General features: G+C 56.3%; 3 protein-coding genes and 1 pseudogene across 4 annotated transcripts; 2 read left to right on the plus strand and 2 right to left on the minus strand.

The window, feature by feature from the left end:
- Window positions 1–606: 606 nt before the first annotated feature.
- CIAO3 (cytosolic iron-sulfur assembly component 3) lies at window positions 607–9,830 on the plus strand. The gene is made up of 11 exons (XM_066275383.1): window positions 607–752; window positions 1,938–2,033; window positions 4,243–4,386; window positions 4,915–5,047; window positions 5,696–5,830; window positions 6,125–6,243; window positions 6,444–6,573; window positions 7,476–7,548; window positions 7,962–8,099; window positions 8,614–8,771; window positions 8,917–9,830. The coding sequence occupies exons 1-11, from the start codon at window positions 687–689 to the stop codon at window positions 9,153–9,155; spliced, it is 1,431 nt and encodes a 476-aa protein (XP_066131480.1). The 5' UTR covers window positions 607–686; the 3' UTR covers window positions 9,156–9,830.
- A 2,043-nt stretch (window positions 9,831–11,873) lies between these two features.
- CCDC78 (coiled-coil domain containing 78) lies at window positions 11,874–15,471 on the plus strand. Its single transcript, XM_066275384.1, has 14 exons — window positions 11,874–11,939; window positions 12,119–12,238; window positions 12,326–12,412; window positions 12,630–12,782; window positions 12,876–12,932; window positions 13,055–13,122; window positions 13,224–13,302; window positions 13,407–13,532; window positions 13,700–13,887; window positions 13,955–14,126; window positions 14,260–14,303; window positions 14,894–14,960; window positions 15,040–15,140; window positions 15,240–15,471. Exons 1-14 carry the CDS (start codon window positions 11,880–11,882, stop codon window positions 15,349–15,351), a joined length of 1,434 nt encoding a protein of 477 aa, XP_066131481.1. The 5' UTR covers window positions 11,874–11,879; the 3' UTR covers window positions 15,352–15,471.
- Window positions 15,465–17,010, minus strand: ANTKMT (adenine nucleotide translocase lysine methyltransferase). 2 transcript variants are annotated; one of them, XM_066275387.1, is made up of 5 exons: window positions 16,697–17,010; window positions 16,285–16,389; window positions 16,050–16,190; window positions 15,801–15,851; window positions 15,465–15,708 (listed from the first exon to the last, which is right to left on the minus strand). In XM_066275387.1, exons 1-5 carry the CDS (start codon window positions 16,856–16,858, stop codon window positions 15,499–15,501), a joined length of 669 nt encoding a protein of 222 aa, XP_066131484.1. In that variant the 5' UTR covers window positions 16,859–17,010; the 3' UTR covers window positions 15,465–15,498. The 2 variants fall into 2 exon arrangements, with proteins under 2 accessions (XP_066131484.1, XP_066131485.1); XM_066275388.1 differs by lacking the exon at window positions 15,801–15,851.
- Window positions 17,011–17,209: 199 nt separating this feature from the next.
- Window positions 17,210–17,911, minus strand: LOC136334757 (small ribosomal subunit protein uS11m pseudogene; annotated as a pseudogene).
- Between the last annotated feature and the right edge of the window lie 2,428 nt (window positions 17,912–20,339).

Here is a 20,339-nt window from a genome sequence, read left to right on the forward strand (position 1 = left end):
GTATCCCGGTCGGGCGCATGCGGGAGTCTGTCTGACTGTCTCTCCCCGTTTCCAGCTTCAGAAAAATACAAAAAAAAAAAAAAAAAAAAAAAGATTAAAACAATAAAATAATAATTGAGTCTGACAGCTTTGGGTTTTCAAATCTTACAAATGGACTTTTCTCAGGCTGGTCTCCAAATAACAGAAAAGGGCGTGGAGGCCATCCGTGGGGCTCCGCGGGCCCCTCCCGGTGCCCAAGGCTCTGCACTGAGCCGCAGTTGAGAAGAACCGCTCCCTATTGCTGTCACTTTCATTTTCTTCAGTAACTGGCGACCTTCTGGGTTCTTGGGCTGCAGTAATATGTAAAAGGAGACACACCAGAAGCAAGGCCGCTGCTTCTACGAGCTCCTGGGGCGGAGACCACCGCGCCACACACCTGGCGGGCCGGTGAGCACTGCGTGAGTGAGGGAGATGTCGTTCGTGTCCACGCAACCCCTCAGTCCATGCCCCATAGGCAGGGAAGTATGTCGGCTTTTCCACGAGACTGGGTCCGCCAGCAGGGGGCGCGCGCCCTCCAGACACCCGGGCGCGGGGCCAGATGCGCATGCGCCACACGGTGCACTTTCCGGCAGCGTGGCGGAATCGTCTCGTCGTTTCGCGCTGTTTGGCGACCTCTGCGCGTAGCGCCGGGCGGTAGTGTGGCCGTCATGGCGTCGCCCTTTAGCGGGGCGCTGCAGTTGACGGACCTGGATGACTTCATCGGGCCGTCTCAGGTGGGTCGGCCAGGGTGGGCAACGGCCGTGCTCAGAGGATTGAAAGGATGGTTGCCTCCTCCTGTCTCAGTTTCTCCTCCTAAGAAATGGGCTCAGGACTAAGAGACCCTGGACCGCGCCGCCAGGGCGTCCGCCACTCTGACCGACTTCCTACCGACTGGGAAACAGAAACCCGGGAGGGCGGTGTCCCACCGGGTTATTATGCCCTACCGCGGGTTTGGGGTTGTAGGCTCTCCTTCCCGCACAGCCCAATGAAACTAGCAGGGGTCCTCAGGGCGACCGGGTTAGGGGAGTGCGCTGTCCCCCTTCACAAATGGGTATACGGAAGCCGGAGGGTGCCAGGTAGTTGCCGCCAGAGTTACCCAGCTGGGGAGTGGCGGGCTCAGGAGTGGGGTTGCGAAGACCCCGCCAAGCTTCTCTGAGCCACAGCTCCTCCTGCGTACAGGTGAGATATCCCCACCCTAGTTGCTAGAGCAGAGGAGCTGGTCCGCTGGAGTCTCGCACTGGCTGTCCAGGCAGGGTGTGGTCGCTGGCGTTCCTCTCCTGGAGGACGGAGCTTGCCCCTAAAGGCGACAGCAACTACACTTGAAAGAGGGTGTCGCCTTATCTGGTGGACCTGCCTATCAATTGCCACCAGCTATGCAGGCCCAGAGCTGAAAGGGCCATAGTTGAGTCTCCTGAGAAGGGGAGGGGAACACCCCTGGGCAGGAATGAGCTCGGACAGGCTTCCTGCCAGGTCTTGCTGAGACTGGTCACCGGTCGTGTTTAGGAAGGCCATGGCCAATGGCCAGTGAGGTTCTCCTAGTGATGATGAGGCAGACAGGAAGGTGAGGAGAGAAATGAGCTTTGTTCTAGGCAGGGAGGTGACAACCAAGCAAATCATCAAGTTCCTGCCAACCCCTAAGGCTTTCTCTCAGTAGTCAATGTAAGATTGACCACTGGCTGGGGGCGGAGGGCAAGCCTCCTGTTTATACTGAGAAGGGTAATGGTCAAAGTTGGCAGGTGTCTGCTGACAGGTTAGCATGCAAACCCGCTTAGCACCAGCCTTAATTGACTGTGACCTGCAGAGTGACCCTTAGTGCCAGCAAGGTGTTTTAACATGTTCCCCGTGGGTGAGCAGGCCACCCTTCTTCTTCAGGAGCCTCTGCCCACTCAGGCCTGGTTTGGGGTCTCTTTCTGATATAGGACTGCATCAAGCCCATGAAGGTCGAGAAGAGGCTGGGAAGTGGCGTGGCCAAGATCCACATCGAAGATGACGGGAGTTACTTCCAAGTCAGTCAGGTAGGTTCTAGATCAGATGATCTGAAACTCAGGCCACTGTTCTGTCCCGTCACAAGTGCGGTGACCACGAGAACTACGTTTCCAGTCTTTTTTCACAGGTCAGATTCACTGACTGTCAGGGAGCCTGAGAGAACAGTGATGGGAGGGGCCAGGGACATAGAAGCTGAACATGGAGCTTGATTTGTCCTGATTTTCCAATTCAGACCTCTTAGTTCTTAGTGAACACCTTCTTCCTGTATTATTCGCAATGACAATATCCTGATCTAATGGTTTAAAATTCAGTCCACCTACCTGCCATTTGGACTCTCAAGAACATCTGTGCCATCCCATTGACTATAATCATCAGGTGCACCTGGCCCAGAAACCCCTTTTAAGCAAGGGGAGGAGTCTGACTAGGTGGTGGCACAATGGATAGAGCATCAGCCTGGGACTCTGAGGACCCAGGTTTGAAACCCCAGGGTTTCTGGCTTGAGCACGGGCTCACCTAACTTGAGCACAGGGTCGCTGTCTTGAGCGTGGGATCATAGTAATGACCCCATGGTCGCTGTCTTGAGCCCAAAGGTCACTGTCTTGAGCAAGGGGTCACTAGCTCAGCTGAAGCCCCCTGGTCAAGGCACATATGAGATGGCAATCAATTAACAACGAAGGTGCCGCAACTATGAGTTGATGCTTCTCATCTCCCTTTCTGGCTGTGTGTGTGTGTCTCTCTCTCTCGCTCTCTCACTCTCTCATTTAAAAAAGGTGGGGGGCCTGACCAGGCGGTGGCGCAGTGAATAGAGCGTTGGACTGGGATGCGGAGGACCCAGGTTTGAGACCCCGAGGTTGCCAGCTTAAGCGCGGGCTCATCTGGCTTGAGCAAAAAGCTTGTCCACTTAGACCCAGGGTCACTGGCTCAAGCAAGGGGTTAATCAGTCTGCTGAAGGCCCACGGTCAAGGCACATATGAGAGGGCAATCAATGAACAACTAAGGTGTCGCAATGCACAACGAAAAACTAATGATTGATGCTTCTCATCTCTCTGTCCCTGTCTATCCTTCTCTCTGGCTGTCTCTCTGTCTCTGTAAAAAAAATAATAATAAAATAAATAATTTTTAAATAAAAAAGGGGGGGAGCCCCAGGGTGACTCCTGGCGGGGAAGGATGATGAATCAAGCCTGTACAGTAAGAGAGCTGACTATTCACTTGGTGCAGGAGGGTGAGACAACAGCTCCTGCCTGATCCTGTCACAGCATGGGGGACTGGGTCCTTTTTAGGGAAAAGACACCTCAAGAGGGGTCCCACGAGTGAGGGGACCCAGTTGAGTCAGGAGCCAGCATGCCCCGCTGTCCAGAGCAGCAGTGCTTGATTTGGAGGAAAGTTGGCAAGCTCACCAGCCTCCTGTGTGGCATAGCACTGCACCCCAGGACTTTAGGCCAAGTTGAAACAAATCAGTAAATAAATAAAAACATGTGTTGTTCAAAGTGCGGCAAAGCGCAGGCCTAGTGAGCTTGGCTGGGAGATCAGTCTTCTCAGCCCTCTGGTCAGATCATCAGGCCCTGTGGCACACCTGGCCTCAGTTCAGATCATTCCTGCTTTTGCAGAAATAAAGCAGTTCATCTGGGATCAGCTGCATCTAGGAAAAGTCACTGAGTTTGGACCTGATGGTTTGACTCAAACACCAAGTTGCGTGTCTGCTTGGCAAAGCCTTACTTGTTGCTGTCCATTGTATCCCTCCTCGACTCCAGGTGTTGGCACTGAGCGGACACAGGCCCCTCCCTCTCCCTCCTCCTTCCTTCCTTCCTTTCCTTCCTTTCCTTCCTTCCCTCCCTTCCCTTCCTCCCTCCCTCCCTCCCTCCCTCCCTTCCTTCCTTCCTTCCTCCCTCCCTCCCCTCCCTTGCCCATCTCTTCTCCTTTCAGAGCCTAGCCTTTGGCACTTTCCTCTCTTCAGGGCCCCATGAGAGCAGCCTGGGGACCAGAAATCCTTCCAGGACCTCTGGAGAGTCGCAGGCCTCCAGCTGAGTTTGTACCAAAGTCAGAATTTGATGGTGCTATTTAAGTCTAGAATCTGTTTAAGTACTTCTGTAATAAATACCTTTTTAAAGCCAGCCAGCTGCCATGTTGGTTGTCAGGGTTGTAAGTAAGAGAGTCAAGGTCTCCTGTAGGCCCCGTCACCTTGAGAGCTGTTTCCTCATGCAGAGGGGCCCTGCGCTTACCAGGTTCTCATGCTTCCAGCACGGGGGGACGCAGAAGCTAGAAAAAGCCAAAATCTCCCTGGACGACTGCCTGGCCTGCAGCGGCTGTGTCACCTCAGCCGAGACTGTGCTCATCACTCAGCAGAGCCATGAGGAGCTGCGGAAGATTCTGGACGCCAATAAGGTAAGTGGTGGGCAGTCTAAGAGACTGCTCCAGCCCGGCATCAGCGCCAGCGTTCTTGATTTGTCCTGTCGAGGGCTGCTCCTCTTCTGGGGCTTCCTGTGTCTCCAGGGACACCCCCCCTCTCAATTTTTAAGTCTAGTCAATGACATCTCAGAAAACTACTTATCAGTATTTCAACAGTGAAGTGCCCGGCCCTAAACTTTGGGTTCTTTTATTTTTATTTTTTTAAATTATTTTAGTGAGGAAGAAGGGAGAGCGAGAGGAGAGAGAGAGAGAAGTGGGGGAGGAACAGGAAGCATCAACTGCCATATGTGCCTTGACCAGGCAACCCTGGGGTTTCGAACTGGTGACCTCAGTGTTCCAGGTCAACTCTTTACCCACTGCGCCACCACACGTCAGGCCAACTTCAGGTTCTATATACATAAAAATGGTGTGCCCTGATGGAGCTAGGTCTGCCCTTGCCGACTCTGGCCCACTGGGACTCTGCATACGATTTGCAAAGTGAGTGATGTGTCCTTTGCTTTGCAGACAGTGGCCCCCGGTCAGCAGAGGCTGGTTGTCATTTCAGTCTCACCCCAGTCCAGAGCATCACTGGCTGCGAGATTTCAGTTGACTCCTACAGACACTGCCAGGAAGTTAACTGCATTCTTTAAAAAACTAGGTAGGTGAGGCACCTTGGGTGAGCACTAGAGGTGGGAACATGGAGGCATTGCGGGGGGGGGGGGGTCGTCAGGCCTCCGGGTCACTGACCTTAAACATGGCAGAAACTCTGTTGTGAGTCTGACTTCAGCTTGAAGTTTCTGCTCAATGCAGTGCTCAGAAGCAGTGCTGTTTAAGAGAAGCCGTCTGAGTCCTGACTGCGCTCTCCTGGCTCTGGAGTTCACCACTCTTTCTTTTCTTTTCTTTTCTTTTCTTTTTTGCAATGCTACCTCTTATTTATTCCTTCTTCTGTGAAAGTATGGTTTCCAAATTAACAACAAGGCACATTTTCCAGGTCCGTGCTGGGTCTGCCTCTGAATGGCTGACCTCTGTGTAATGCCAGTAGCGGGGAGGACATGGGTGACCCTGGTGCAGGCCACGTCCTGGGCAGGTACTAAGTGCAGGTAAAGGAAGCCAGTTGTCACACGCAAGCTTCCCAGCCAGACACACAGGCTGTCCACAGCACCAGTGTGTCCTGTCTAGAATGGTGCGTCCTGTGGCCACTGTGAAAGGCGGACCCTCCCCACGCCCCTGCTCCTGGCGACATGGTCAGCAGCTCCTCACGCTTTGGCCATCTTTCACGGGGCTCAAGGGGGCGCTGCACTTCCAGGGGCGCACTATGTGTTTGACACCGCCTTCTCGAGGAACTTCAGCCTCCTGGAGAGCCAGCGAGAGTTTGTGCGGCGATTCCGGGGACAGGCCGACTCCAAGCAGCCTCTGCCTGTGCTGACTTCCGCCTGCCCAGGTGTGCTCACACTGCTAACACCGAGCAGTGGGTATTGGGAATGCTGGAGTGGGGGGCGGGGAGGATATTGTCAGCCCAGAACAGCCTCTTTGGCAGGAGGAGATGTTCTGAGTCACCTGTAGTCACTTCAGTTCCTGAAGACAGTAATCATGTGGGTGCTAGAAAAAATAAAGAGGATGTTCATTAATGCTCTGGAACTCCTTGTACAAGACGGTCCACCCCCAGAATGTCATGTCAAGCCAACAGCGGGAGGTGACTTATGAGCCTCCCCCATCTCTTCCATGTTGGTCGCAGGCTGGATCTGCTACGCCGAGAAGACCCATGGGAGCGCCATCATCCCCTACATCAGCACCGCCAGGTCCCCACAGCAGGTCATGGGCGCCTTGGTCAAGGACTTCTTCACCCAGCAGCAGGTACCGGGGAGTCGAGCCAGGAATGATTCAGTGAAAGACGAGCCAAGACCTGCAGTGTCCAAGGGCCCATTCACAGACTCATGGTCACTCCGTGGCTGTTTGGGGCTGTGCCCGCGATGTCACTCTGTCCCAACTCTAACAGGACCCCCTCACTGCTGGGGTCAGGCTGTGGCTCCACATTTCCCCATCTCTCCATGCAGCGTGTGACCCCTGATAAGCTCTTCCATGTGACAGTGATGCCCTGCTATGACAAGAAGCTGGAAGCCTCGAGATCGGACTTTTTTAACCAGGAACACCAGACGCGAGATGTGGATTGTGTCATCACGACAGGTAGGGGCCCAGCCGCCCTGAGCCCCTGCACCTTCGGTGTGGTCCCCAAGCCCACAGCACAGATTGGCATTGCCTGGGCCCTGCCCACAAGCACTGGCTAGAGGTGCAGAGCAGCTCGGGGCCCAGCGGGAGGCAGCGGCCCTCCCCTCGAGCCTGCTTGGTATTTGCAGCTGTCTTGTCTCAGGGACCTGAAGCAGATGGGTCTCCCAGCACCACCATTTTTTGCTCTAAAATAGTCTGTATAGATCCTGGTCTGGTGGTTCAGTGGGTAGAGCGTTGTCCCAATGCCCTCAGGTCATGGGTTTGAGCCCCAGCCAGGGCACATACAAGAAGCACTCAATGAAAGCAACTAAATGGAATGACTTAAGTGGAGCAATGAGTTGATGCCTCTTTCTCTCTCTCTCTCTCTCTCTCTCTCACTTTCTCTCCCCCGCCTCCATTCTTCTCTTTAATCAATGAAAAAATTAAATAAAGAAATAAAATAGTCTGTAGAAGGAGAAGGGTGGAGAGTTTTGTCAGCCTTTCTGGCTCACACTGGTTATCCCATTTCTGAGTTGAACAGCCTCGCAGGGTCTCCAGGTGCCTCAAAAACAGAAAAATAAAAGCTGGGCAGCTCAGACAGTCAGGGGAGGTCTCCGTGCATGAGCACGCGCCCAGATGTGACGGGTGCACTGTGTATGGCCCCAGTCACTGTGAGGGTGGGCGCGCTCCCGGCGGCACGGCGGCTCTCCTGAGGGTCTTCAGAAGCAGAGTCCTCTTCCTCACCCCCGAGCCAGGGAGTGGACATCTGGGCCCACATACCAAATTACAGGCTGCTAGGGTTACAGATGACATGAGTATTCTTTGACACTGTTTTCCTGAGACCCCAGCTGATGAGCATCTGTGCTGTGGTTCCGTCGTAGGAGAAGTCTTCAAGTTGCTGGAAGAAGAAGGGGTCTCACTGTCAGAACTGGAGCCAGCCCCCCTGGACAGTCTGTAAGTCACCCCCTGCCATAGTGGAAGGGATGAGCATACATCTGGTGTCAGGGTCGCAGGTGTCCTGGCAGGCCGCGGAAGCACATGTGGACGGGCAGCGTCCCCCTCTCTACCTCTTCCCACTGCAACTTCCATCTGGTTGGCTCCATGCCTGCCCTGTGGTCTGTCCTGTGTCCACAGAGGTGGTCTTCAGCAGAGCTGACCCTAACTTGATACTGGTCTGAACTCACCAGGTACAGGTGACTTAGTGGAGGGGGACAGTCCTCTCCCACCTGCTGACACACTAACAAAGCCCCCAGGGATCCGTGACCCATTCCCACTTAGAAAGCAACCGTGAGAATCAGGTCACCCGGAAGCCTCAGCAGATAGCAACGCTGCTTCCCTGAGTCCTTACTCCCTCGCCCCCCCCCCAGGTACAGCAGTGTATCTGCCCAGGAGCCCACCAGCCACCAAGGTGGGGGCTCGGGGGGCTACCTGGAGCATGTGTTCCGGCACGCAGCCCAAGAGCTCTTTGGAATCCACGTGGATGAGATCACCTACAGGCCCCTGAGGTCAGTGGGAAGTGCTGCCGCTGGGGCTGCCTCAGCCCTGGGCCCCTTGCTGAGGTGGGCTAGGTGGAAGACAGTGAGCTGAACTGGCGCAGACCCTGAGACACTGGACAAGAGCTGGTCCTCCTTCCCAGCTTGTCCGAACAGGCCAGAGCTCTCTGGGCCTTGGTCTTCCCATTGTAGAGATCAGTGTCCCCTGCCCACTCCACGGCAGTCCAGAGCCCCTAGAGGCTCGTGGTGGCAGGGCAGTGTGCCCGGCACAGAATGTCCCACTGGGACATCGCATCCCACAAAGGGAGGGTGTGGCTTTGTGTGTGACCCCACCACACCACACACTCATCTTTAGGAAGTGGGGTTCCCATTCTACAGATCAGAAAACTGAGGCTAGGGTGGGGTCACCTGCCAGCTTGTGGAGTTAAGCTTTCTGCAGTCCCTCTCCATCACTGGCCTCCCCCCTGGAGCTGGTGAGGTGACAGCATCTCTGGGGGTGGGGATGAGCACGGCCTCTGCCCCCCAGGAACAAGGACTTCCAGGAGGTGACCCTGGAGAGTGAGGGCCGCGTCCTGCTCCACTTTGCTGCAGCCTATGGCTTCCGCAACATCCAGAATCTGGTGCAGAAGCTCAAGCGAGGGCGCTGCCCATACCATTACGTGGAAGTCATGGCCTGCCCCTCAGGTGCGCACAGCAGGCCCCTCTGCACAGACTGCAGGGCCCTCCTGGGACCAGAGCTGTGGGCAGCAGCTGTCCTGAGGGCTGGAAGGGTGTAAGTGGGGCTCTGACCCCTGGCATGCAGACAGCCTCGCCCATCCTGTCCTGCCAGGTTGCTTGAACGGTGGAGGCCAGCTCAAGGCCCCCGAGATGCCCAGCAAGGAACTCCTCCAGCAGGTTGAGAAGCTGTACAACATGGTCAGGACGGAGGCGCCGGAGGACGCACCTGGGGTCCGGGAGCTCTACACGCACTGGCTGCACGGTGAGAGCTCAGAGCGGGCCGGCTCTCTGCTGCACACGAGCTACCACGCGGTGGAGAAGACTAGCTCTGGCCTCAGCATCAGGTGGTAGGAGGGCTCGCCGGAGCCAGTGCCGGGACCTTGAGACCCCAAGGCTTGCCCACAAATGCTGGGTGAGCTGTGAGGCTATCCTGGAACCCACGTGGAGATGGGAGTCAGGACCAGGAAAGGTGACTTCCAGCCTGCACTCACCTGGACTCCCCAGTGCAGGCCAGTTTCCGCAGACTGATGTCCATGGCGGAACCCTTGCTCTTCCTGGTTTTGGTGACCCAAGTATGTGAAGGTTTCAGCCAGTCCCGTGAAGAGCCTAAAGTGGAGCAAAGATGGGGTGCTCCCCCATTTCTAGAGCTACTCCTGAAGCTTGGGTAGGGATGGGCCCGACCTGCCGGGCTGGTCAAGCTTATAGCCCAGCATGTAGAGCCCTGTTGCACTTGGCAGCAAAGGACACTGGTAGGAAAAGTGCACCCAGCCCGTGGCACCCCACATACTGGGAAGCTGTGTCCACTCCACCTGGCAGGTCCACCTAGGACTGGGTGTTTATTTTGACAAAGCTGTGGCCTCAGCCTGAGAACCTTTGACAAAGCTGTGGCCTCAGCCTGAGAACCTACGTTCTCTGCCGCTGGCTCCCCATTCAGTGGGCGGGGGAGGGGACAGGACAGCCGAGCCCTGCCATCAGCCCGTCCCCACTGAGCTCCCCCTGTAATAAAGGAATCTCCCTCTGAAAAGAGCTTCTGAGAGCCTCTGCCAACATTTTAAAAAGACCTTTCAAAGTGTTCAAGTTCAAAAGCCCTGTGCACCTTGCTAGTGTATTACCCAAACACATAGGTCCTGGGCTCAAGTGTGCCCCTCTCCAAGGCCAGGCAGCCCGTTGGCGGGCCTGGAACACGCTGCCTGACTCCATAGCAAGTCCGTACAGGACTCACTTTGACTAAGGTGTACTCAGGAGCCCCTACTGCAGTGCCAGGGGGGCCTGGGACTGTGGCTGCAATGGCTCAGCCTCCCGCTCAAAGCTGGCTTCTTGCTGCAGAGCACCCCCAGGACCTCAGCCAGGGCCACCTTGCCAGTGAATCTGCACACAGGCTGCTTGCTGTGGGAAGAGGGGACACCATGGGGGCTCAAGGGGAATTGTTGGGCAGGTGCTGGCAGAAAACACTTAACAAGCAGCTTCTCACCGTCGCTGGTCAGCACAGTAAGAGCTGGTCCCTGGGCTCTCTCTCTCCATGTCCAGCTGACTGCCCGGGAGGCCCCAGGAACAGTGGGCTGGCCCCGAGGCGCTTACACTGAAGTGCAGTCCCTGGTGTGAGCACAGGGCCTCCCAAGACACACTGGCTCAGGCCTTGCTGTATGCGCCCAGCCTGCCCCGCATCACCCTCAGTGAGCCGGCATACCCCTGGCTAACCCAGGTATGGTCACCCTGGGTCCCAGTTCTCCCCCGACCCTCCAGCCCTCACCGTTGAGAGCTGAGAAGTGGCCCCACCTTGGCTCATGAAAGCTTGGCCCTCACATGGACATTGCAGAGGTCCACAAACTCGAAGTTTTGGCCTGAGGGAAAGGGACATGTGTGCTCATGGCCAAAGAACAGCTTTTGGAGAAAGGCGGCACCTGGGGTGCACAGCACTGCCACAGGCAGATACGGGGGAGGACCTCACGGTGGGTCTTCCCTCTCTGGACCCTAGGCAGGGCTGTGCGCAAGAGGGGTCCGCTCCACACACAATGGGGGCCAGAAAAGGAGCCTCTACTCCCTGCTGTAGGGACTCCTGGGACTGCCCGTGTTCCTGGCTTCAGGTTCTAGCGACCGGTGGCTTTGACGCCAGCCCCTTGTCAAGCCACCGCCGGCTGCAGGCCACGCCCCCCAGCGCGTTTTTTCTACCGCTTCTGCTCCCGGCTCAGCCCCAGCAGGGTCTCGGTCCCGCAGGCCCCCTTCCTTCCACAGTCCCGGTCCCCAGGAGGCCCGCCCCGCCCCGCCCATCACTGCCGACCCTGACAGCCCCACCCCCCAGCCTCCTACTTACCCGTGCAAGCCGCGTCCGCCCGCTGTGCTGGCGGCCTGACAGCGCTGGACAGAGGCGGACTTCGGGCGCCGGTCACTGGACCTAGACAGAGCGCTGTGCTCAGCCTGGCCGCCTCCTCGGCCCCGGCCCGGCCCCGCCCGACCCGGAACCTGCGTGCGCCTGGGACCCAAGCCCGGCGCTGGGAGTACGTGAGCACTGGACAGAGCCTCTCTGCTCCCCATGCCCCTGAGTGGGACATCTAAGCCCCCTTCCCTCAGGCTAGGGGGTGCGGGGGTCTGTCCTGCTTGTTCGTCTGCCGTCTGTCCGTCTCAGCGCTCGACAGCCACCAGGAGACACACAGAAGTCTCCCAGTGAATGTGCGAACCCGTACGGTAGGAAGGCAGGGCACTCAGTGTCAGGGTGACAGTAGCTGCCGGGGCAGGTCCTTTTCGTATGCCCTGTCACGTCCCTGCCCGGACTGGGCGCTTTCAAGCACCCCTGGTTCCATCCGCGCCCCGGATAAATGCAGGAGTGCTGGGCTGCATTTCCCAGCTGAGGCAATTGAAACCAGAAAAAATGGGTCGCAATATATGGAAGGAGTTGTTTCCCCTCCTCCTCATCCACTGAACTACCCTGCCTGCCCTCCTGTGAGTGGGAGGGGGGAAGAGAGGGCGGGAGACTCCGGGGAACAACAGAGGCCTTGGCAACACAATCCACCGGGTCGCAGCAACAGGCCAGTTCGTGAGGCTGCACTGTGCTTGGGGCAGCCAGACTTTCTTTTGCCAATGGAACCTGCGAGAGTCCCAGGCCCCAAGCCAGGGGCCCCATCTCGGGTCATTGAGAATGTGAGTCCTTCCAGGATGCTGCTGCTCCTGCCATGGGGCTGAGGTTCTCCCTGAGGCCTCGGGGACCAGGAGGGGTGCCTGGCTTTGCCACCTCAGCTAGGCTGGATATGTGAGAGTGGCTCGTGGCTCCATAAGAGTGGAGGCCACAGCCTGGGGGATGGGTGGTGGTTCCTCCCTAGGTCCTACCACTGGCTGAGGATTGGCTGCCAGAAGTCCCTGGGGATGCCCCAGCCTGGGCCACCAGTCTTAAGACAGAGCTTCCCTCAGACCTAGAACTGAGTGAGGAGCAGCGGCTGGGGGTGAGTATGGGGGCTCTGAGGAGCTAGCAGGAGGGAGGGTGCCCATAGAATTCCACAGGTACCACCTCTCACTATGACCACCAACAGATCTCCAAGGAGCTGCTTGACCTACAGATCGCGACCCATCATCTGAGACAGCAGCAGGAGGCTGAAATCTTTGAGCTGAAGAGCGAGGTGGGCGCTGATGTGTGCCCACATGTGCCAGCCCAAGTGCTTGAGGGGTGCATACTATGACCAGTGCTGTGGGGGTGCAGGTGTGCCCCATATGACAGGACCCTCAGACAGCACCTGAGGCCCTGAATGTACCGCATACGCTGTGTATCCATGTGCGCCAGATGGATGTTGATCTGGCCCAGCAGGCAGGTACCTGCTCACCCTGGTCAACCCACAGGTCCTGCAGCTAGAGAGCCGGGTGCTGGAGCTGGAGCTGCATGGAGACCGTGCAGCCCCAGCAAAGACTGATCCAGGGCACCTTCAGGCATCTGCACAGGAGCTTGAGCAAAGGGCCAGGGGTCAGGGACACTGCAACCATCGCATCCTCCAGGTCACTATGAGCACACGGAGGGCCTGGCTGTGTGGGAGCCAAATAGGGACGCAGAAGGGGAACAGTGAGGCTGGGACCTACTCTCCCATACAGGCACAGCCCGAGAACTTCCGGGCCCCTGAAAATGAGCTACAGAAGCTGGGAAATGGCGTGAGTGTACAGCTACCTACCCTGGGGCCTGTCCAGGTTTCTCCTAGCCCAGGGTTGGGGTGGGGCAGTACAAAGGACTGAGAGCTTGGAGTCTCAGCCAGCCAGCCCCGTGTACTCTGTAGCTGCCCGGAGAAGAGAAGTGGGTGCTGGAGCAGCACAGGGCCCAGCAGCAAGCACTGGAGACGCGCGTGTGAGTGGCTGCCATTCCTGGTACAGTGAACAGTGGCTGCTCCCAAGGGGCAAAGAGAGTCCCTTACCCTGGATCCAACTGAACTTCTTACCCTCCTGCAGGGCAGCCCTGGGGCGACAGCTGCAGGGAGCCCAAGAGGAGGCCAGGACAGCTGGGCAGCGACTGGCTGCACAAGCTGTGGTGAGGCCCAGCCATACCCTCTTTGGGGTCTGGGGGAGGGGTCCTACAAGCTTAGTAGAGGTCGATCTCAAGGAACACAGGTTCAGGGCTGCCTCTGTCCCCAGGTGTTGTCCACCTGCCAGGGCCAGCTCCGCCAGGCTGAGGCCGAGAATGCCCGGCTACAGCTGCAACTCAAGAAACTGAATGAGGAGTACAGCATCCGACTGCAGCGCTGTGCCCGCGCCCTGGTGGTGGGTACTGGGTGGAGTGGCCTGTCACGAACAGGAGGTCCCTGGGTCCTGGGGAACCCAAGCCTGGCCTGGGTCTGCTGGGCTGCGCCGCAGACCCTGCCCCACACAGGGCAGTTGAGGGAGGTGAGGGGCACTACCAAGCCCAGGCCCCACCCCATTTCCTCTAGGAGTTCGCAGATGGTGAAAGCCAAGCACCTGCAGCTGTAGGCCTTCGGACATTCCTGGAGACCGTTCTGGAGGACATCCGAGCTGCACATCACAGCCGTGAGCAACAGCTGGCCCGGGCTGCTCGCATCTATCGCAAGCGCCTGACGGATCTCAGCCAAAGGCATGAGGCGCTACTAGGCGCCCCCAGGTAGGCCCCTCCCCTGAGATGAGCACCTGGGCTGGGCTGGCTCTACATGACCTTGCATGTGGCTTAGTGTGCAGCAGGTGCTGGTGGACCCTACTGGGGCGCCTGGGATCCCCAAGGCTACCACTGATGCAGTCGCCTCAAACCTGGAGCCACCACCCCTGCACCTGGTCACCAAGCTTAGCCACCTTCCGGAGGACCAGGCAAAGCTGGAGACACAGCTCCAGCAGCTCCAAACCCAGGTGACCCCACACTGACCTTGGGGTACAGAACCCAGAACTCACTCTGAGAGCTCGCCTTGTTCAGCTGACTGAGAATCCCTATCACGCAGCCTTATATCACTGAGAGCTCAGGATGCTGTTCTTGTTCCCACAGAAGGGACCTGACAAAGCCGCTCAGGGGAGCACATCAGAGCCACAGTGAGTGCCGTGATGGAGGTGTGGGGGAGACCTGCCAGGCGGTCACTTATTCTACCAACTCTTAATTGCTGGGTGGCAGTGAACAAGGTGGTGGGTCTGTGCCCTCGGGCCTCAGTCTGTACGGGAGGCACTAATGATTACAGAACAGCCAAGTGCCTGGGGTCCAAGAGGACCTTGATGGGCGAGGGGCTGGCCTCGAATGGGAGGGTTAGGGAGAGCCCAGGAAGAGGCGCTCCAGTTGAGTTCAGAGGAGCAGGCTACCCGGTGCTTCACAGCCCTCGTCTCTGGACCACGCGGGCTCGCCTCCAGCATAGGGGGAGGCCTCCTACCAGCATCCTTACAGACACTGGGGTCGCTTCCCAAGCTGGCCTATGGCTTAACTGTCCCTGAACAGCCAGCGGGCCCTCTTGGCCTAGGTTACCCTGCCTCCCATGCAAGATGGCTCCCATAGTGGCAGGGTGGGCCCATGCTGTCCTGAACTTGTCCATAGCAGGCACCTCAAGGAGCTATGTGCTCTGACTTGAGCAGAGTCATTGGTCGGCTCCTAGGCCAACACCAGCCCTGATGTCTATTCCCTTCTTCACTCATAGGGGCCCAGAAGCTGCCTCCTGGGCTCAGATCCAACAGAAACTCCAGGACTTCTACCATGGCACTCAGGTAGTGAGTGGGCAAGGCCTGGCCAGGGATCCTTTCTCATACCCTGTCCTAGCTTATGGCTTGTGCCCCTTCATGCCAGGCAAAGCTGGAACAGGAGCGGGCACAGCTGCTAGTCAGGGCCACGATGGCTGAGGAGCAACTTTCTGAGCTTCAAGAGTATGTGGACCAGCACTTAGGCAGGTAAGCTCTCAGAAAAGTGGGACGGGTGTGGGTCCCAAACACTAGAGGCAAGGTTTGTCCATGGCCAGGCAAGTGACTAAGTCTGGTCCCTCCGAGCAGGTACAAGCAGGAGATCCTGAGGCTGAGAAAGCTGGTGGGTTCAGAAGACTCCCAGAAAGTGGGGACCACACCTCTAGCCAAGTCTCAACGTCCAAGGACCCACAGCCGCTAGCCAGTCATCAGATAAACTCAGATCACAACTCTGCCCAGCCAGCATGGAGCCCTCCCCACGGCCCTACTTTGGGGAGTCCTTTGACCCAACCCTCCGGATAACAAGAGTCAGGGTGGAGCCCACCGACTCTTTATTGTGTCCACATGGTCAGCCAGCCTGAGGACCAGGGGCCCTAGGGACTGGGTGTTGGGGAGCCTGCCTGGCTGGCCCACCAGTATGGATGTCATAGGCCCAGACACGGTCCAGGCCCTCACCCAGCACAGCCACAGGCTTCCAGGTGGGGAGGGGGTAGCGTCCCGACACCACACGGGCCCCGTTGGGGAGTTCTGCCTGCAGTTTTCCCTCTAGCAGTGGAAGCTGTAGGAGTGAACAGAAGAGTGGGGTGAGCAGCTGGGGAGACACAGCTGTCTCCTCCCGCCTCCCCTGGCACTAGCAAATCCCAGACCTACCACGCTGGGGGCCAGGAACACAGACACATTGTGGCAATCCCTCAGGCTTACCTGTGGGAAGAAGAGGTCACCCCAGTAAGAAGAGATCTAGTGGGCATAGGGCATAGGGTTACCTCAATTTCTGAGGGCCAGCCCCCACACCATCCAGGGGGCAGGGACACCTGGGGCTGTCAGCAGGGCACCCAAGCCAGAACTGGAAGCCTGGTGATCAGTGTGGTGTCTGAAGGGGTCCAGGACTTGCCAGGTTACCTTCCAGAGGTCCTCGCGGTGGTAGCAGACACTGCCAGCACAGCCTGCCCTCCAGGCATACAGCCTCGCAAGCCCCACCAGCCAAGGGTTCAGCTCATAGCCCACAGCTGGGCGGAGACCGCATCTGTGGGCAGCGAGTACCTGCGGGCACCAACAGTCAGAACCAGAAGGTGGGGAGGTGCTCTGGCATGAAGCAGGCTACCCCTCCCCCCTGCCCCGCCCCCCAAGTACTTACAATCCTGCCGTCGCCAGAGCCTAGGTCCACCAGCTTTCCAGAACGGCCTCGCAGCAGCGACAACACGTGCTCCACCTGCCGCACACTCGCTCCAACATAGGGCACCTGGGCAAGGAGACAGCTGTGGCTGGGAGGGCTGAAATCCATTACTCAGGCTCTTCACCTGTCCATTCCCCAAACGAGAATCACACTGGTCGCGAAGCGGAGCTTGTCTCCGGGGCTCCTTTTTTAGCACGGGCTGTCGTGCCCCACCTGAAACAGGTTCCAAACTACAGCCCAGGTAGCTCTTAAGTGCAGTACCCTCCCCCGCTCCGCAGCAACCCAGCTCAAAGCCTCAAGGCGGGCCCCGCCCCCAGCCCTGGCCACGCCCACTGGCCTGAGCCCCGTCCCTCCGTAGGCCCCGCCCCCTCACCTGCAGCCGCAGCGGCACTCGGCGGAAGCCGGGCTGTAACAGCAGCGCCCACACAGCGTAGGCGGCCAGGCCGGAGCCCGCCGCCACTTGCAGCAGTTCCAATGCATCCAGCCGCCGCTCACGCAGCTCAGTCAGCGCCTCGATCGGATCATCCGGCTCCATGGCTGCGGGACACGCTGCTCAGAGCTGTCCTTCCTCCGGTACAAGACCCTCTCACCCGCCAGCAACGACGCCGGAAGTGGCGGGGCGGAGGCCCTAGCGACACAGGAAGGAGCAGACGGAACACGCGACTAGTCCCTTCGCGTTCTGCCCTGCGAGGGCTCAGGGTGCCTCTCTGGCGTTCACCCTAAAGCAGCAGTTTTTAACCGGTGTGCTGCAAAATAATTTTTTTTTGGTATATTCTTTATTTCTTTAGAGCAGAGCAGCACTTACTGGTTGGAGTTGTCCCCGTGGCCTCCCCTTATGTCCAAGAGAGTGTGACTTCATTTCTGGGCACACCGATGTCCATATCCAGTCAAAAGCACAACAAAGGCCACCACGTAAGGAGGCAGAGCTGTCCCTTTCTGCCTGAAGGACCTCCAACAAGTCCCCCTTTAGTGGAGAGCTCCACTAGTGTCCTTTCTCCCAGGTCTGGAGGTGGGGGCTTCTTTCCGATCACAGCTTCAGAGCCTTCCTGGGGCAGCAGCCATTGTGAGGGATGGGGGTGTCATCTGTGATTGAGATCACTTCCAGGCCCCACATTGCCCGTCCCTTGAAGGCGGACCAGTGCCCTGGCTCCAGGCCATTCGCGCCCTTGCCTGTAGCTTTGTCTGCGGCAGCTGTGCCTGCTTTCTGTGCTGCGATGCCAGTACCCTTGGCATTCCGGAATCTCTCTGTGCCGCAGGAAGTGTGGGCAAGGCACTGGTTAGTGGCAGAGACTACTTGGATCCACATGTTGTAGGACACCGTTATGTGTGCGATGGGGACCTTCTCGAATTTCTTTCTTGCCAACCTCAGGGAGCTCTCCTGCCCTGGAATTAGAGGGTAAATGCTGAACACGTTGCGGCTCACTGCCAGAGCCCGAGCCACCATCTTCTCAACTTCTGGCCGCCGCCTCTTGCTGCTGCTGGGTGTCCTTGTGAATGGTGGTGGCTGGCACCTGGACCACTGACCCTGCTTGTTGGTGGGCATGCCCATGACTGCAAGAGCCGAGACCGCGTTCCTTACAACCTGCATGACTTGAAATTACCCCTTCCCCACCCCCCCCCCACCCCCGCAAGAACTTTTAAAACATGTAGTACCTGCCCTACCCAGGTAGCCCAGTTGGTTAGAGTGTCATCCTGATAGGCCAAGGCTGCAGGTTTGATCCCTGGTCAGGGCACCTACAAGACTCAACCAATGTATGCAAAAGTAAAATGAAACAACCAGTCTCTAAAATCAATAAACAACAACAGAAATACAGTACCTGACTATTTAGTCAAGGGCACTGACCTCTTTTCCCTTGATCAAATAAAAAACATGACAAAAGTGGCCCTGGCCGGTTGGCCCAGCAGTATAGCATCGGCCCAGTATGTGGATGTCCTGGGTTCAATTCTCGGCCAGGGCACACAGGAGAGGTGCCCATTTGCTTCTCCATTCTTGCCCCCTCTCCTTTCTCTCTATCTCTCTCTTTCCTCCCGCAGCCAAGGCTCCATTGGAGCAAAGTTGGCCCGGGTACTGAGGATGGCACCATGGCCTCCACCTCAGGTGCTAGAATAGCTCCTGTTGCAACAGAGCAACGCCCCAGATGGGCAGAGCATCGCCCCCTGGTGGGCTTCCAGGGTGGATCCCAGTGGAGCGCATGCGGGAGTCTGTCTCTCTGCCTCCTTGCTTCTCACTTCAGAAAAATACAAAAAAAAAAAATGCAAACAAAAAGAAAAACATGACAACAGCCAACATACAATAGCCTTCCAGTGTGAATTAATCAATTATATCTATTTTTTTAATCAGATCAGCAAAAAACATTTTTTGGTGATCTGCAGAATGTTAGTGATTAGTTTATGCATACCATGAGATGATAAAGGTTGAAAATCACTGCCCTAAAACATGGACATCGGCCATCACTTCACAGGTTCTAAAGCCAGCAGCTAGACCTGTGGCACAATAACTTCCCTTGCCTCAGAGCCATTCCTGCCACTGTTCTTTGAATTAAGTCCACTGAAGGAACAGTCACAGGTTCCCCCCACCCATTATGCAGTAGAAGCCCTCCTGCCTTCTCATCACACTCAATACTTTTCTGCCAGTTGTCTCACCTATGAAATCCTCTTGCTAACTGCTCCTCATATAACTTTCTCACTGTCTTTTTTTTTTTTTTTTTTTAACGAGAGAGACACAGAGGGAGAGGGACAGATAGAGACAGACAGAGGGGGGAGAGAGATGAGAAGCATCAATTCTTCATTGCAGCACCTTAGTTGTTCATGGATTGCTTTCTCATATGAGCCTTGACTGGGGACTACAGCAGAGTGAGTGACCCCTTGCTCAAGCCAGCAACCTTGGGGTTTCAAACCTGGGGTCCTTTGCGTCCCAGGTCAACACTCTTATCCACTGCACTACAGCCTGGTCAGGCATCTTGCTGTCTTAATCTTGATCTGGCTATCAACCCTTCCTTCACTGACAAAACCCCTCAAGGCAGCTTGATGCTGACAAACCAACTTTTGACTCCCCATGATAATTTATAGGAAGTTCCTTTCACCACCCTGACCTGGTAGCTCAGCTGGTTAAAGCATCATCCAAATACACCAAAGTTGTGACTTTGGTGCCCAGTCAGGGCACATACAAGAATCAACCAATAAGTGAATAAATAAGTAAAACAATAAATCAGCCTGACCTGTGGTGGCGCAGTGGGTAACAGCGTCGACACGGAACGCTGAGGTTGCCAGTTCGAAACCCCAGGCTTGCCTGGTCAAGGCACATATGGGAGTTGATGCTTCCTGCTCCTCCCTCTCTTCTTTCTATCTCTTTCCTCTCTCTGTCTCTTTCTCTCTCTGTGTCTCCTCTCTCTAAAAAAAAATGAATAAAATGTATAAAAAAAACAACAAAAAAACCAATAAATCAGTATCTCTCCTTTACTCTCTCTCAAACCATCAACTAAAAATGATTTTTTAAAAATAAGGTCCTCTAATGCAGATTTTCCATGGTTTACTGATCATTCTTACTTTAATGGTAAATATTGGGCTAGCTATGCTATTGTAACTGCTTTTGAAGTTATCAAGACAGAACTTTGCCTGTGGCTACCTCTGCCCAACAGAATTATACACTTCTGTCTGGCTTGTGCTCTAGCCAAAGGCAAAACCACAAACATTTATACCAACAGTTGCTATGCCTTTGGGGTAGCTCATGGCCTTTAAATGCTATGGAAACCACGATGTTTCCTAACCTCTTATGGGAATACAATTAAAAATGACTCTTAAGTTCAAAACCTATTAGATACCATACTCTTACCAGCCACCTTGGCTATGAAGATACATGGACATTCCAAACTTGACTCCCTAGAGGCTAAAGGAAACCACCTCACCAGTATATTTCTGCCAAGAACACTGCTCTCAAAAGAACCGATAACCAAACCTCTGTCATGGTCCAAAGGGATGTTTCTCCAATGATAATTTAGAAAAATTGACTAGTGATG

The sequence above is a fragment of the Saccopteryx bilineata genome, chromosome 4, assembly GCF_036850765.1.
Source record: "Saccopteryx bilineata isolate mSacBil1 chromosome 4, mSacBil1_pri_phased_curated, whole genome shotgun sequence".
Lineage (NCBI taxonomy): Eukaryota > Metazoa > Chordata > Mammalia > Chiroptera > Emballonuridae > Saccopteryx > Saccopteryx bilineata.